The following is a 13,138-nucleotide window of genomic DNA, read 5'->3' as shown; positions in this document are numbered from 1 at the left end:
CTCACAATCTGTTGTCCACTGCAAACAAAAGCACCCCAATCGCTGAGGAGCAGCCATCTGGGGGAAACCTGTCAAAGCTGTTGAAGAGATTCACTCGGAAAATCTAAGACCCTCGAGTCCAGACAGAAGGGACACCAACAAATAAGGTCAACACCTGGCTGGTAAACTGCTTTAAAAGATGGTAATAGTAGATTAGGCTAAAATTAAAATAATTGCAATATGATTTTCTTAACGAATCGTATAGCCCTGGTTAAGATCAACATGTGGGTTTTATACCACAGGTATTTTTTTTTCTTCTGACATGTGCTAGATGCCACAAGTAGGTGGGGGTGGAGAGAAAATAAGAAGTGGGAGAGCTGCAATTCTGTCTTTGATTTCAATTTCACAATTTCTTGATCTTTTTTTTTCCAGAACATGCGATCTGCATTATTTCATTATCTTCTGGCATTTTACAAACAATAGATTTATCATTTAATTGGAAAAATATTAAAGAAGTTAACTGATAACTGTGAATTAACTGTTAGTTGAGATGTGGCCTCTTGTCTGGAACTTGTTTGTGGTGATTCACATTCACATCTGGGCTGATGAGGCAGACAGATACTTACAAACATCATCATTCATAAGTCCGGTTTAAGGACAGGAGTCAGTGAACGCTTCTCAACTCGTGTGGACAACAGTTTATCCTGTGGGACTCTGTCTGTCCATCAATACAACAACAACTCCCTCAGTCCAAATCCCTCTGGCATCAGCCTCCTTTACTGTCTCTTTGCCTCTCTTCACGTCTCTCTACACCAATCACCCACACAGGGATTAAAGCTCTTTAGAGCAACACCATAATCAGGCTGCTCTTTAATCTCCCGTCATTTTCTGAACTCTAAAAATGTTATGGCTGCAGTAATGTCTGTAGCATCACCCCCAACGATTCTCCCAGCAGCTCCCTTATCACGCCACCGGTGTCCAACAATCCCCACTGCACATACAGCCCTGAAGCACCTACAGTAAAAATTCAATAACAGGAGCTGAACAAAAGATTTCACATCAAACTCTGTATTAATCACAAGAAAAACTAAACTATTACACAGAAAAGAACTGAGAAAAACATTTAATTATTGCCATGTGAGCCAAAAATAGCTTGTTGTTTTTTATATCTATATATACATAACTAATGTTTGGTACCTTAGCTTGATGCTAACACATAAAGGAAATTCCCATTAATGTGCTGAAATTAGCATCACAGTCGTAGTGATATTATCTTGAAAAACAGATCCTGTTACTTCACATTAGGGCTGCACAATTTTTGGATGTACTGAGGTCTGTACTTCCAAAGCAGCTAGTAGATTCTGTCTTTTTTTTAATATAATGATGGGAAAACATTATTCCTATTGTTGCTGTCTTTCTGTTGGGTTTTCAAACATTGCAGAGTTATGCATTTACATTTGCTTGATATATTTGTAATAAGTCAGGGACAGTCCCTTGCTTCAAACTTGTTGTCTTTATTCCTCTGACTTTATTTTCCAGGCAGCAATTTTGAGCATGGCTTCACCGTCTGACCCCTCTGAAACTCTGCACCTCTGGCAAACCTGAGTGAAAATGGTCCGTTACAAAAACACACGCTCGGTTCAATACTGTGGAAGAAGAAGGGCACGGTGTCCTTCCAGTGCAGCTCACACTGTAACACAGAGAATACAAAGGAGCCTGAGTGGATCCTGGGTGGGGCAGGTTTTGATGGTTCTCTCCACAGGGTAGAGCACAGCTGATGAGAAATAGTCAATTATTTAGACTCATCATTCAGAGCCCGGGCAGTGTCTTCAGGCCAGAGCCTCTGACCCTGTGGAGGCGCACAGACACAGAGTGGAGAAACAGTCCAGCGTACAGTATCCCAACAGGACCTGCTGAATGTTTCATCACAGCTCAATGATTCCTGATTTATTTAAGGAAAGGTCAACCGGGACAAAAAAGAAAGAAGATTTCCAGGATAAAAATATGTCTATGAGCAGACGGGTCAACGACTGAACTCAAAAGATGAAAACAATCATCAGGGGACTGAAGGTATTTCTCAGCTGCAGCTAACAATTTAAATCAGGACACAATGTATACACAATGTTATGACACAATTTCAACTTGGGCTACATCATCTGAGGGAGCGCAGTGTCGAATTTGGCTCAATTTAGACAGGATATGTTCAATATAAATAAACTAATTTAAACTTTGTGCAGCGGCGGGAGGCTGGGACTCACTGATGTAATCAATGTCATCAATTACGCCAGTGATGAGTCTCAAAGATGGTGGCTCCCATTCAAAAGAGGATTCCTCCTGAGAACAAGCTGCTGCTTGAAAACCTCGTTCAGGATCATTCTGTGTTTTGGAATTTAGATACAATGTGGTGTTCTGTACGCTTTGCAAATTGGAAATCTCTTGTCTTTTCACAGAAAAACAACAAGTGCCTAAAGTAAAAACAGCAGAGCACTTGATTATTCCTCTGCACCTCTGCTGTTATGCTAATGTTACACCAAGTGTTAACTAACCTTGTAACTGTGAAAGACTAGACAGAAACAGACACCAATGCAATAAAAAACTGGACAAGCCAAATAAAATCTAAAAAAAAAAAAAGATGAGACGAAAATTACTGCCTACATGATTGTGGATGACAAGGATATGACCTGTGTTGGTCACAACACATTGTACATTTGTGATTACTAATTTAAGTAATAAGCTTTGTATAATTAAGGCATTATTTATGTCAATAAATTGGTAAAAAATATATTCAAAAGTATATTTGCCTATCCATCTATATGGGTTTATAAGCACTTGCAGCACATAATAACTGACCAGCTAAAAGAATATCTTATTTGACAGACTGACAAAGCATTTAATTTGAATTCTTCTGCAAAAGTCAGTCATCCATCTTAGCCTTTCTTACCCTTAGATGTGTGTAAACTACAGGTTGTATGAAATTATCGGTTATCATATCTGACATGAGAAGCAGGTTATCATCAGTCATTGGTATGGGCTGAAAAAAATCCATATCATGCATCACACAAGGTTTGCAGTTAAGAATGAAAGTGTAGTTACAGCCTCATGTTACCTTACTCACTGAAGAATTGGTTTAATCACACAGAGAGGTTTCATATTTCGGTATTGCAGCAGTACTTGTACAGTCAAATATGCTGAGCGTCAGTGTAGTTGGAGAAAAAGGTCAGATCAGAGCATCCCTATTTGTCAGTGTTCTCTGGTAAAAACATTGGGTAGTGTTACAGATCTATTTCCCTGAGCGGTCGCGATGAAACTGGGAAATGAGTCTGAAAAACTGCTAGTGTAAACAAATTGACCATAGATTACAAATCAGCATTATTTCAATTTGCTTACACAGAGTGAGAGCCTTATCCCAGAGGAGATAAAGGGGAAGAGTTAATTTATTGGCAAATTATTTGGGGTCTGCTCATTCTATTAAAATCTAAGTGAGGATAGGAAACAGAGGGAGAGCGGGGAGGAGGAGGGAGGCTGAGAAATTATACAGGAGGAGATCAGCACATCTATCACTGTCGCTGAGCAAAGTTAAAGCTCGGGTGGAAATCGCAGAGTTTGGCTCGTTTAAAGCTTCAAGGACACTCGCACACTTCCTGTGGGCTGCAGAGGTGGGCTGTCGGGGGAAGTTTAAGTGAAGGAAGGGAAGGATTTAGAGGACGGACGATGGTGTCGGAGCTGCATCTGACAGAGATGCAGGTGCATGACACCTTGTTCACACAGGAGATACAAAGACCAGTTGCAGCTGGACTGTTAGGGCCATAAGTTTTCTTTTTACTGTTGAGCTGCTTAATCACAAATCCCAAGTGAAACAAGCTGTACTCGCATAAAAACAAGTAAAAAAAAAGTGCAAAGGCTCTACTTGCACAATGTAGTGTGACGTACATCCCCTTTACAGACCACCATCACATTTCTTCCAGTGTCAAATCTGCAGTATACGACTGTGGTTCCTTCTGGTTTCTTTAATTCCTCTCTGATAGTAAACTGAATATTTTTGGGTCGTGCACAGAGCAAGACATTAGGGGAAGACAGTGATCACACTCTTTCACTGTTTTCTGATATTTTATGGACCAAAAAACTGATGGACTAATCAAGAAAATGACTGAAAGATTCATCGATAATGAACATAATCATTAGTTGCAGAGCAGGAACTAACTTAAACTGTCAGTACCTTGACTTGTAATGGATTTAACTCGTTTTTCCTAACTTGTAGGTTGCTAAGAAGTTTTCCTGCCATCTGATGAGTCTGGATTTTTAATATTCTTTCTGCACCACATTTTAAGACTAGATCTGTGACTGAAATTAGTTCCTGGAGATGAGCAGGCAGAACCATGATACATATATGCTCCGGCGTCAGGGCCCGCCTCGGCACCGACTGAGATCTTGACTACAGTTGCAGTTCCAAGGACTTAAAGGAGACGTATTATGCTCATTTTGGGGTTCAAAATTTTATCTGTGGGTTCTAATAGAATGGGTTTACAGGCTTTAATGTTCATAAAACACATTATTTTTCTTTTATTGGCCATTTTTGCAGGTTTTTTATCCACTCTCTGTCTGAAACACAGTTTTAGCTCCTGTTCCACCTCCGAAGCACAGTCTGCTCTGATTGGCCAGCTCTGCATCCGAGCACGTTGTGCTCACATTTTTGTTGAAAAACCATGAAAAAGTATATTTTGTATAATATGAGACCTTTTAGGAAGATGATGACTGGTTGAGTTTTTTACAGGGGTACATCTATACTGTTGGGACACAAATGAACTCTTACCAGAAAGACCCGGTACGCATCTTTTCTGGTGACAGGGCCCCAGCACGGGTCTGTATCGTTGTACTTCACATTTCCAGCGCTGCAGGAGTGGTTTCCACTGCACAAAAAAAAAAGACACAAACAATTAAAGCTTAACGTTTAACCCTAACAGTGTGAGATACTGCCATGTGAAAGTGACGCACACTGCAGAACGTCACCACTAATCTTTGAAATTCAAAGTTTTGAACTCTCATTACAACTTGTTATGTAAAATGTCTGCGTTTACATATCATGAAAGACACAATCAGATGAATCAGCTGAAGGAAAAGCAGCAGTAGAGGTTGTGTGATAAGAGTATCTCTTAAAAGTAATCACAACCCGCATCAGTGTTGCGTGACAGACCAAGCTCAAGCAAAATCATCTGGCTCTGCCCATGATACTAAGAAGTCTGCGGTTTGTGCCTCCAGGCGAAGCAAACTGCTTTTGAAGTCTCAGTTACATCTCACATTTATTCTTGCTGGAAGGTTAGCAAGGTTTGGACCACAGCGGAGGAGAAATTTAATGCGATAAGACAGCGTCAGTGTGCTGTGCCTCAGGACAGGATCAGAGAGGCCCGCTTTGTCACAACAACAATTAAAAGAAGAGGAGGTAGAAGCTTATATGGTGACATTTTCAACTCTAAATCACAGCTGTGTGATTGTATTAACAGGAAATCAATTAAACTGAAAGAAGATGTTTTCAAATACTTCCTGCTAGTTTTATTAGAGATGCAACGATTGCAATTTTCATGGCATTCTGTTTTTTTTTAAGGGTCTGACCTCTGGCAGGTGGATCGGTACATCCTCAAAGTTTACAGACACTGAGGCTTCCTGTACCTTTTGTTTTTAAAAAGTTTTTTTTCCCTTATACCACTTTTTAAATATATTTGCTCTCATATAATCCTGTACTTTTTTCTTTTATTTATTCATATATTTATTTATTTTATCTTTATTTTCTACTTTTACTGTGCCCATATCTTATTTTGTATATGTATCTGTCATTTAAAAACAAAACCTACAAATGCTGGTGTGGATGCACATTATTTTCATAGGTTAACACTGTGTTAACGTTATATTTGACTCTGAACACTGAAGTTAAAAAAGTAATTGAGCTAAAAGAGAGGCAGTTTATTAAAGATCATATATTAAACTTTCTTTAAAAATTTAAAAACTGCCTGAAACTATCAAAAACATGTCAGGAACTCTAACTGTCACCATGCTGAAATTATCTCACAAAACCAGCACTAAAGAGGGGATTCACCATTTCTGTGGTCCAGCATCTGAAGGACAGAGTCCATAACTATATGAAATAACTTATTCTCACCCACTGTGGCCAGCGGAGCTGCAATAAAAATCTGTCTGGAAGCAGGTCCGCATGATTCAGACGCCAGCGGCAGCATGAAGAGGTCAGCAGGCCTAAAGGCCTCTGTCACCAAAGCTTTATTGTCTTAATCTTGAGTTCAGAAGGTGACAACAGGACTAAAGTGTGGGGGCAGAGGAGCCAAAATGGAAAATAGCAAATGTTCCAAACGTTCCTCAAGGAGAACATCCATAAAACCCATCTATGTGTAATTTATATTTTGCGATAAAACTGAGGATGAACGTGATAAAGTGAGTATATTGGTCTTACCAGGCCACTTCCATCAGTGATATAGGCACAGCTGCTGCGTAGATGGCCAGGTCTCCATACAGATAGACTATGATGCAGATGTAGAACATATTGACACCAACTGAAAGACAAAAGATCAAAATATGAATGAGTCAGAGATGAGGACAAAGTTAAAGACCAGAATTCCACTTTAAAGTAACATGAGGACAAGAGGTGACAAGCAAACACATTTTTCATCTTTACCAGCCGTCCAAACCCGTCATCATGAAATACAGTTGATGGATGTGTGTCAAACTTGACCACCGTGGTGCGATCTCTATTAAACCGCACTCTCATCCACACCTCCGCTCATTTCATCCCTCCATCCCGTTTCTGGGGCAGCAGCCTGTGCAGCACAGGCTCATCTTATTGGTCCAATGGAAAATATTAATAGCATTAATTAAAAAACTAATCACACCATGAAGGAAATCTTCCCTGTCAGCCTTTACTCTCCGCAGCCACGAGCTCTTAACCATCTGCCCTTTTCTTTTCATCAGCCACCCGACTGGCAGGCCCGACCCGGCTGCCTTTGCCAAGACAAGATCGAGAGCTTCAGCCAGCAGACAGATCATCACAGTGCACCACACATCCATCATGCTCTTGAATTCTCAAGAGGGGGTTCAACCGTCCAACTGGACCCCTCAGCTAATTCATTACTGACAAGGAAATTAGAGCATAGAGTCCATTAAAAAGAAATAAAAAGTGACAGATTTACAGCTTTAAGGAGCAGACTGATTTTTTTATGAATTAAAGGCTGATGGTGTCTATCAAACAGCCGAATTACGATGTGATAGAAGTTAACACATAAGTAACTGGCAGCCTAATAAACAATCACTTGTCGAGTTGTAAAAAAGCTGTTAATTGATTCACAACACAGTCAGAAACCAGAATCAAAAACTGGAGGCCAAAAGAGTCAAATCAAAATCAGAAATACTCTTTTAGTGCTAAAACTAACAATTATTTTCATAATCGATTAATCTGACGATTATTTTCTTGATTAATCAATTAATTGTCTGATTTTAATCCTTGAACAAAAAAAGGAAACATCTGCACACCAAAAATCTCCTGTTTAAGGTATTTATATGCATTATTTGCATGACATTTCGAGCTCCGGACTCTTCCTCAGACTGCAAAACATCACGCAAAACTTTAAACAGGATCTTTTTCTTGTGTGGATCTTTCCTTCTATTTTCAAGTTCTCCACAGTCATCCAGCGATCTCGAGAAAACCAAGGCTTTTTTTTAATGACAAATTGTTGTTATATTGAGAAATCGACCTTTTGCTTTCTGTTCTCACAAGAAAACAAGCTTTGTTATCTCACAATCTCTGCTTCTGTAAAATTCAGTCTGTTACCTTCATCACACGCTGACAAGGTAGTGCTAAATTCATCTTTTCTTTTTCCGTACTGTCCTATTTACTTATTTTTAGAGACATATTGTTAATGGTGTCGTTGCCTCGGGGGCTGGCTCAATTTAGATTTGATTTGTGAAAGGCTATAATCTCAGTTCATCAGAATTTCACTCCGATATTCCCACAAGAAGTAGAATCGGAATATAAGGAGAGAACGATTAATGAGGTGAAATTCAAAGTTAAAACTCACTTTCCTCCTCCTTTATTTCAGAGCCTCTCAGCGTGACAGCGGCACGTTCTGATGACTTATTTGTGACCATGAAACTCACTCTACAGGGGAGGTCAAAGCAGACTTTTTTATAATAGGATATTAAAATAATATATTTTTCCATTCCTGTTATGTAAAGTACAGCATTAAATCCCTACTGTTAAACCTGCATAAGGCAATAAAAGTGTCTTCCCATACGATGCACTAAATAGTTTGCGTGTAGCTGCTCACAGAGAGGCTGTCTGGTCTGCTGTCTGTCAGAAGCAGAGTGATGATGGATAGTGATGCGTTTCACAGCTACATGAAAGACTGGGCTACTACGTGAAGACCCATTTTGCAGCATTTTTGCCTGTGGCTCTGGGTAATTGGGAAATATTAGTTACAGTGCCATGAAGGCCTGCAGCCCTGCGGTCATGCAGGGCTCCCGCCTTGCTATCGCTTGCTGACAGCGGCAGCAGAGTACAGTCCGCCCTGCTTCTGCTATCTGCCACTGGGACGCTAATATGCCTCGTCCAACGATGTGCCACGGGAGACATTAAGCAGCGTAGAGAAAGACTTGTTTCTTCAGATGACAATGTGAGAAATGAGACTGTGAAAATTAATTTTCCGGACTCTTCCTTAACCCTGAAACATATTCCTGTCCAGTTTGAACCTGGGCTGTGTTAATGTAATAATATCATATTATATTGTATATCAATTGGCAGCCTGTGGGTCAAATCCGTTACCGTTTGGTGACACCGTCAGCTGCTCAGCTGCTCAGCTGCTCCGTCTCCTTGTAAACATTCCTTATTACTAACACAGACTTCATGCAAGCATGTGTCTGAGTGTGTGCGGTGGCTGTATCCAGCGCCATTGTGGCTGTGACGTCACTGCCTGTGTCGCTGCGCACATGACATGACCACGGGGGCGTAAATGTGAATATGACCAGTACAGAATCGGATATGTGACGCTGACACTCTCTGGACGGTCAATTGGTGCATCCCCACTAATAAAGCAGAGAAAATTAAAAGGATCATCGTTTTAAATGTTTAAATTGCTACCTGAACTCGCAGACACTCTGGCCTGATTTATAAAAGAATTTTAAACTTTGACATAATTCTAGCATGAAAACAATGCTTGATACTTGTTTTCATACCGCAGCAAAAATAATAATTTGTATTTTTTTAATAACTTGCCTGGTTACACCCTGCTGAAAGCCAAAGTTCAGGCAGGACAAACCTTGGTGGCAGATTGTAGATCGCTTCAAATCTCCTTCAGTGCGTTTGGGTCTTACAAAATCTGAGTTTTTTTCTGTTACTTTCTCCCCCACAGGTCAACATACTGTATGCCTCTAACCATCAGTAAACAGAGCTGAGGTCTGAAAGGACTGAGCTACAACATAATAGGCTTCACTTAGTCTCATTTTGAGGAACAAATCAAGCTTTCATGGACTGAGCTTCTTTCCCGGAACTCTATTTGTAACATCGATCCGTTGTGTTGATCACGGTTAGCCATTATAATTTAGCCCCTGAATTAAAGTGCATCTCTTACCAAGCTGATACAAGAAACTGTGGTAGCAGAGGCTTATGGAAAATGATTGGGCTGCAAGCTCAAGCAAACATATCCATTTATCTTCTCAGTGGTTCAGGCACTTTTCATTTTGCCGGTGCTCTCAATGCTCAAGTATGACATTTAAGTAAAAGTCACTGAAGTATTAAAAATGGATGTGCCCATGTTTGGCTCTCATTAAAGACAGAAGCCCGGGTTACAGCGGAGTGAATTAGTATTCGCCGCCATGCCCCTCCGTATGTCAGGGGAAGGACGGCTCACGCTGAAGAAACAATCCTGCTGTTTGCGTAGCCGCCATGTTAGCCACCACATCACATCACATCACAGAGGTAAGAAAAGCTGAGACAAGATGCTGATGCAAGGACAGCGCTCTGTTAGTCTCTCTCTCTTTGTGACTTTAGCCAAAGTCGTCTTCTAATCAACTTTCAAATCATCAATGTGAAGGTTATAGTAACACCTTTCCACAGTGGTGCAGATAAACCAGCCCCCATCAACATTCCTGTCAGTGGCTGCAGGTCAGGCTGATACGATACCCATGGCCTTATTCCAAGCCTGCCTTACCGCTGCTGCCACGTCAATTTCAGTCCAGGAGGAAGTCAATGCCCTCTAGGAGAGCCTCCTCAACAGCAGGAGAGATGCCTTTTAATTGCCTGCAAAGGTGCAGAACAGAAAGACGAGCGTGCAATCCCGCTCACGGTTTATTATCTATGAAGCGTGGGGAAGCAGCGCTAAAATCGTTTAAGCGTCCTGTAACTTGATGGACTTGTTTACACTCTTCCGTGTTATTTACCTCCCTGAACTGAACGCACGAAGGAAAAGCTGAATACGACTGTCAGTCCAGACTGCAGTTGATTTTGTTTTGCTCCGCTTTCCAAGAAAGAGAAACTGCTGGTTATCACATGTCAACATCTGTCCCCTCACACCCCATAATCCCTTGCAATTTCGGTTTGTGTCCTGGGGTTTGTTTGAATTAAATCGTCACTTTTAACTAACTGCACAGCCATCCTTTGGAAGAGATCTGCATTTTAGTAGGGCTGAAACTAAGAATTATTTTCATTATTGATTCTCAATTAGTCATTTAGTTGTTTAGTCCATAAAATGTCAGAGAATGGTTGAAAATGTTGATTTCCAAAGCCCAACATGACATCCTGAAACGTCTGGTTCTGTCCCCAATCCAAAGATATTCAATTCACTGTCATAGAAGACTAAAGAAATGTAAAAAAATAATCACATGTGAGAAACTGAAATCAGAGAATTCTGACATTTTCTAGTAATCGATTATCAAAATAGCTGGTGATTAATTTAATAGTCGATAGTCTGGTTGCAGCTCTAATTACAACATAACCAAAACCCCAAAATATTAAATTTACTAACACAGAAGAGTAAGAAAACCTGTAACTGTTAAATTTTGTGCATTGTTTATAAAAAAATAAATAAATAAAATAATTACCCAATTGTCTAAATGGCTGGCACTGAACTTTATGCAAAATAATAATTTAACATCAAATTAATCAACTTCGTTTTTCAGCAATAGAATAAACAACCTTAATATAATCATGCAATCAGATAAAAAAAATAATTAAACATCCACAGACTAATAACTTTAGGTGCTTAATGAAGAATTCAGATGCATCTTACGGCACCTGAATTTGTGTTCACCCAAGTATTTTGACAGTTGTAGCAGCCCTCAGCATGTTTTTACATAAATTATCATTAGTGTGAGCATGCTGAGGTCATCCAGAGTTAAGTGACCAGCAACACAAGTCTGTTCTTTCTATTAGTGCTTTCACCCTGCACTGAGCCTACAAGTCAAACACTAATCAAGTCAATTAAATCCAACAACAGACTGATCCATGAGGAACAAGAGTTGAATCATTGTGGACAGAAAAAAAGTGTTGATTAATCGATTGGTTTATGCAACGTAAAAAAAAAAAAAAAGAGTTCTAAGCTGCCGGTAAACTTCATCAGAACTGCAGTCATATGTTTTAATAGCTTTAGAAACACCTTTCCAACTTCAGATAAGGTGTGCCATGTCCAACCACGTCTGTAATTTTCCAAAACTGACAATCTGACATTCACATCCACTTCACACTGATTCATCAGCTATTCAGAGGTGAGACAAGCAGCTGGCGTTTGAACTTATGACTCCACAAGACTATTTCTGTCACTTTTCACAAGAACAACTGAGTGAAACAATATGAATACATTCCAGGAGAGACAGATATCCAAAAATGATGCTGACATATCACTACTCATATTTCTATTTAAATGATACCGCATCTCACATCCTCTCATGACAGCTAAATGTGTGGAAAATTATTTAGAGACAAAGCGTCTCAGTGACGTGGTTGCTTGGATGCAGTTCAATACAAGAGGCAGGAATCACGTCATTGTACAATATAGCTGGTGTTGTGAAACTCATGGTCACAACTTTAACCAGCACAAAAACTGCTATTTCCTACATAAACCATCATGCATCTCTGAACAGATGCACTACAAACACTAACCAAAGATAATATATGCTGTTTTATTTTGCAGGTCTTTTGCAGCTTACTGGTGCAGGCGTCCCTCTTCTACGCTCATGTCTCATTAAATATATTTCTATAGAAACCAGGCTGAGTTCAGAAAAATATGTTAGTTATGAAAAAATACAATATACTTGACTTACGCATTTACAGAAGGAGGTTCGTAAAACCAATCTGGTTTCTGCCCTGCCAGCTCCCTAGTCTAGGGTTTAAGGTGAGCCTCACATGTGAACAGAGCAGCTCAGAGTCAGAGTGCACGTGTGGGCATGTTGGTGACGTGCTCAGACTTGCGAAGCCACTGATTTTGTTTTCATACAGACTATGCACCGATCAATATCAGACAACATGACTCTATTATTTTTGGGTTTAGGTTTTCATGCCTTTTAATGCCTCTTCATCATATGTGATGTGAAAACATCAGAATACAGTCAGAAAAGCAGCGCACCATGAAGTGTCTCACCTGCCGGGCAGCCTTTTTTTTTCCCAGGATGGCGAAGGCCTTGCTGCCGAGCCAACACACCGCAGTCAGCTCATCTCCGCGTCTATCATTCCGCTCTGCACAGTTTGCTCCGTCAAAAGTGCAAAAACGCTCATCATTATGAATGACACCTCCTCCTCCTCATTTTGTAGGCGTCTCCTCTCACCTAATCCAAACAGATTATTTCTAACGTGTGAAGACGCTGGATGCGAACGCTCTCCTAATGCATGCTGCATGTGTGAAAGGGCACATTCGGACAAACTCTCCACGCAAGCCAGTATCGTATCTTTGGTTTGTCCATTCTGGGCCGCTGTAGAGCATGTCAACTCATTCTAATGTAACAAAAACACAACGATTCTTATTTTCAGGTGATTATATACAAATAAAAACACTTACTTATATTCAATTCAAATTTTGACATATTCTGCCAATATATCCCCCTAAATCTTCCACACTGGACCTTTAATATCTACAGATTTTACATGATATCTTCCTTGACCTGTTACATTTCTTCA

General features: G+C 40.1%; 1 protein-coding gene across 1 annotated transcript in view; it reads right to left on the bottom strand.

Annotated features, from left to right (window-relative positions):
- slc38a12 (solute carrier family 38 member 12) overlaps positions 1 to 13,138 on the bottom strand; it is a 66,657-nt gene that overhangs the window by 41,548 nt on the left and 11,971 nt on the right. Inside the window, exons 7-8 of the mRNA XM_084744125.1 lie at positions 6,437 to 6,536; positions 4,790 to 4,886 (exon numbers count right to left, since the gene is read on the bottom strand). Of these exons, the coding sequence (XP_084600251.1) occupies positions 4,790 to 4,886; positions 6,437 to 6,536 (197 nt within the window). The remainder of the gene's footprint in view (positions 1 to 4,789; positions 4,887 to 6,436; positions 6,537 to 13,138) is intronic.

This window comes from Lutjanus erythropterus, chromosome 19, assembly GCF_056507025.1.
Source record: "Lutjanus erythropterus isolate fLutEry1 chromosome 19, fLutEry1.hap2, whole genome shotgun sequence".
Lineage (NCBI taxonomy): Eukaryota > Metazoa > Chordata > Actinopteri > Lutjaniformes > Lutjanidae > Lutjanus > Lutjanus erythropterus.
Note: the sequence above shows the minus strand (reverse complement) of the source record. Positions and strands in the feature narration are given on the sequence as shown.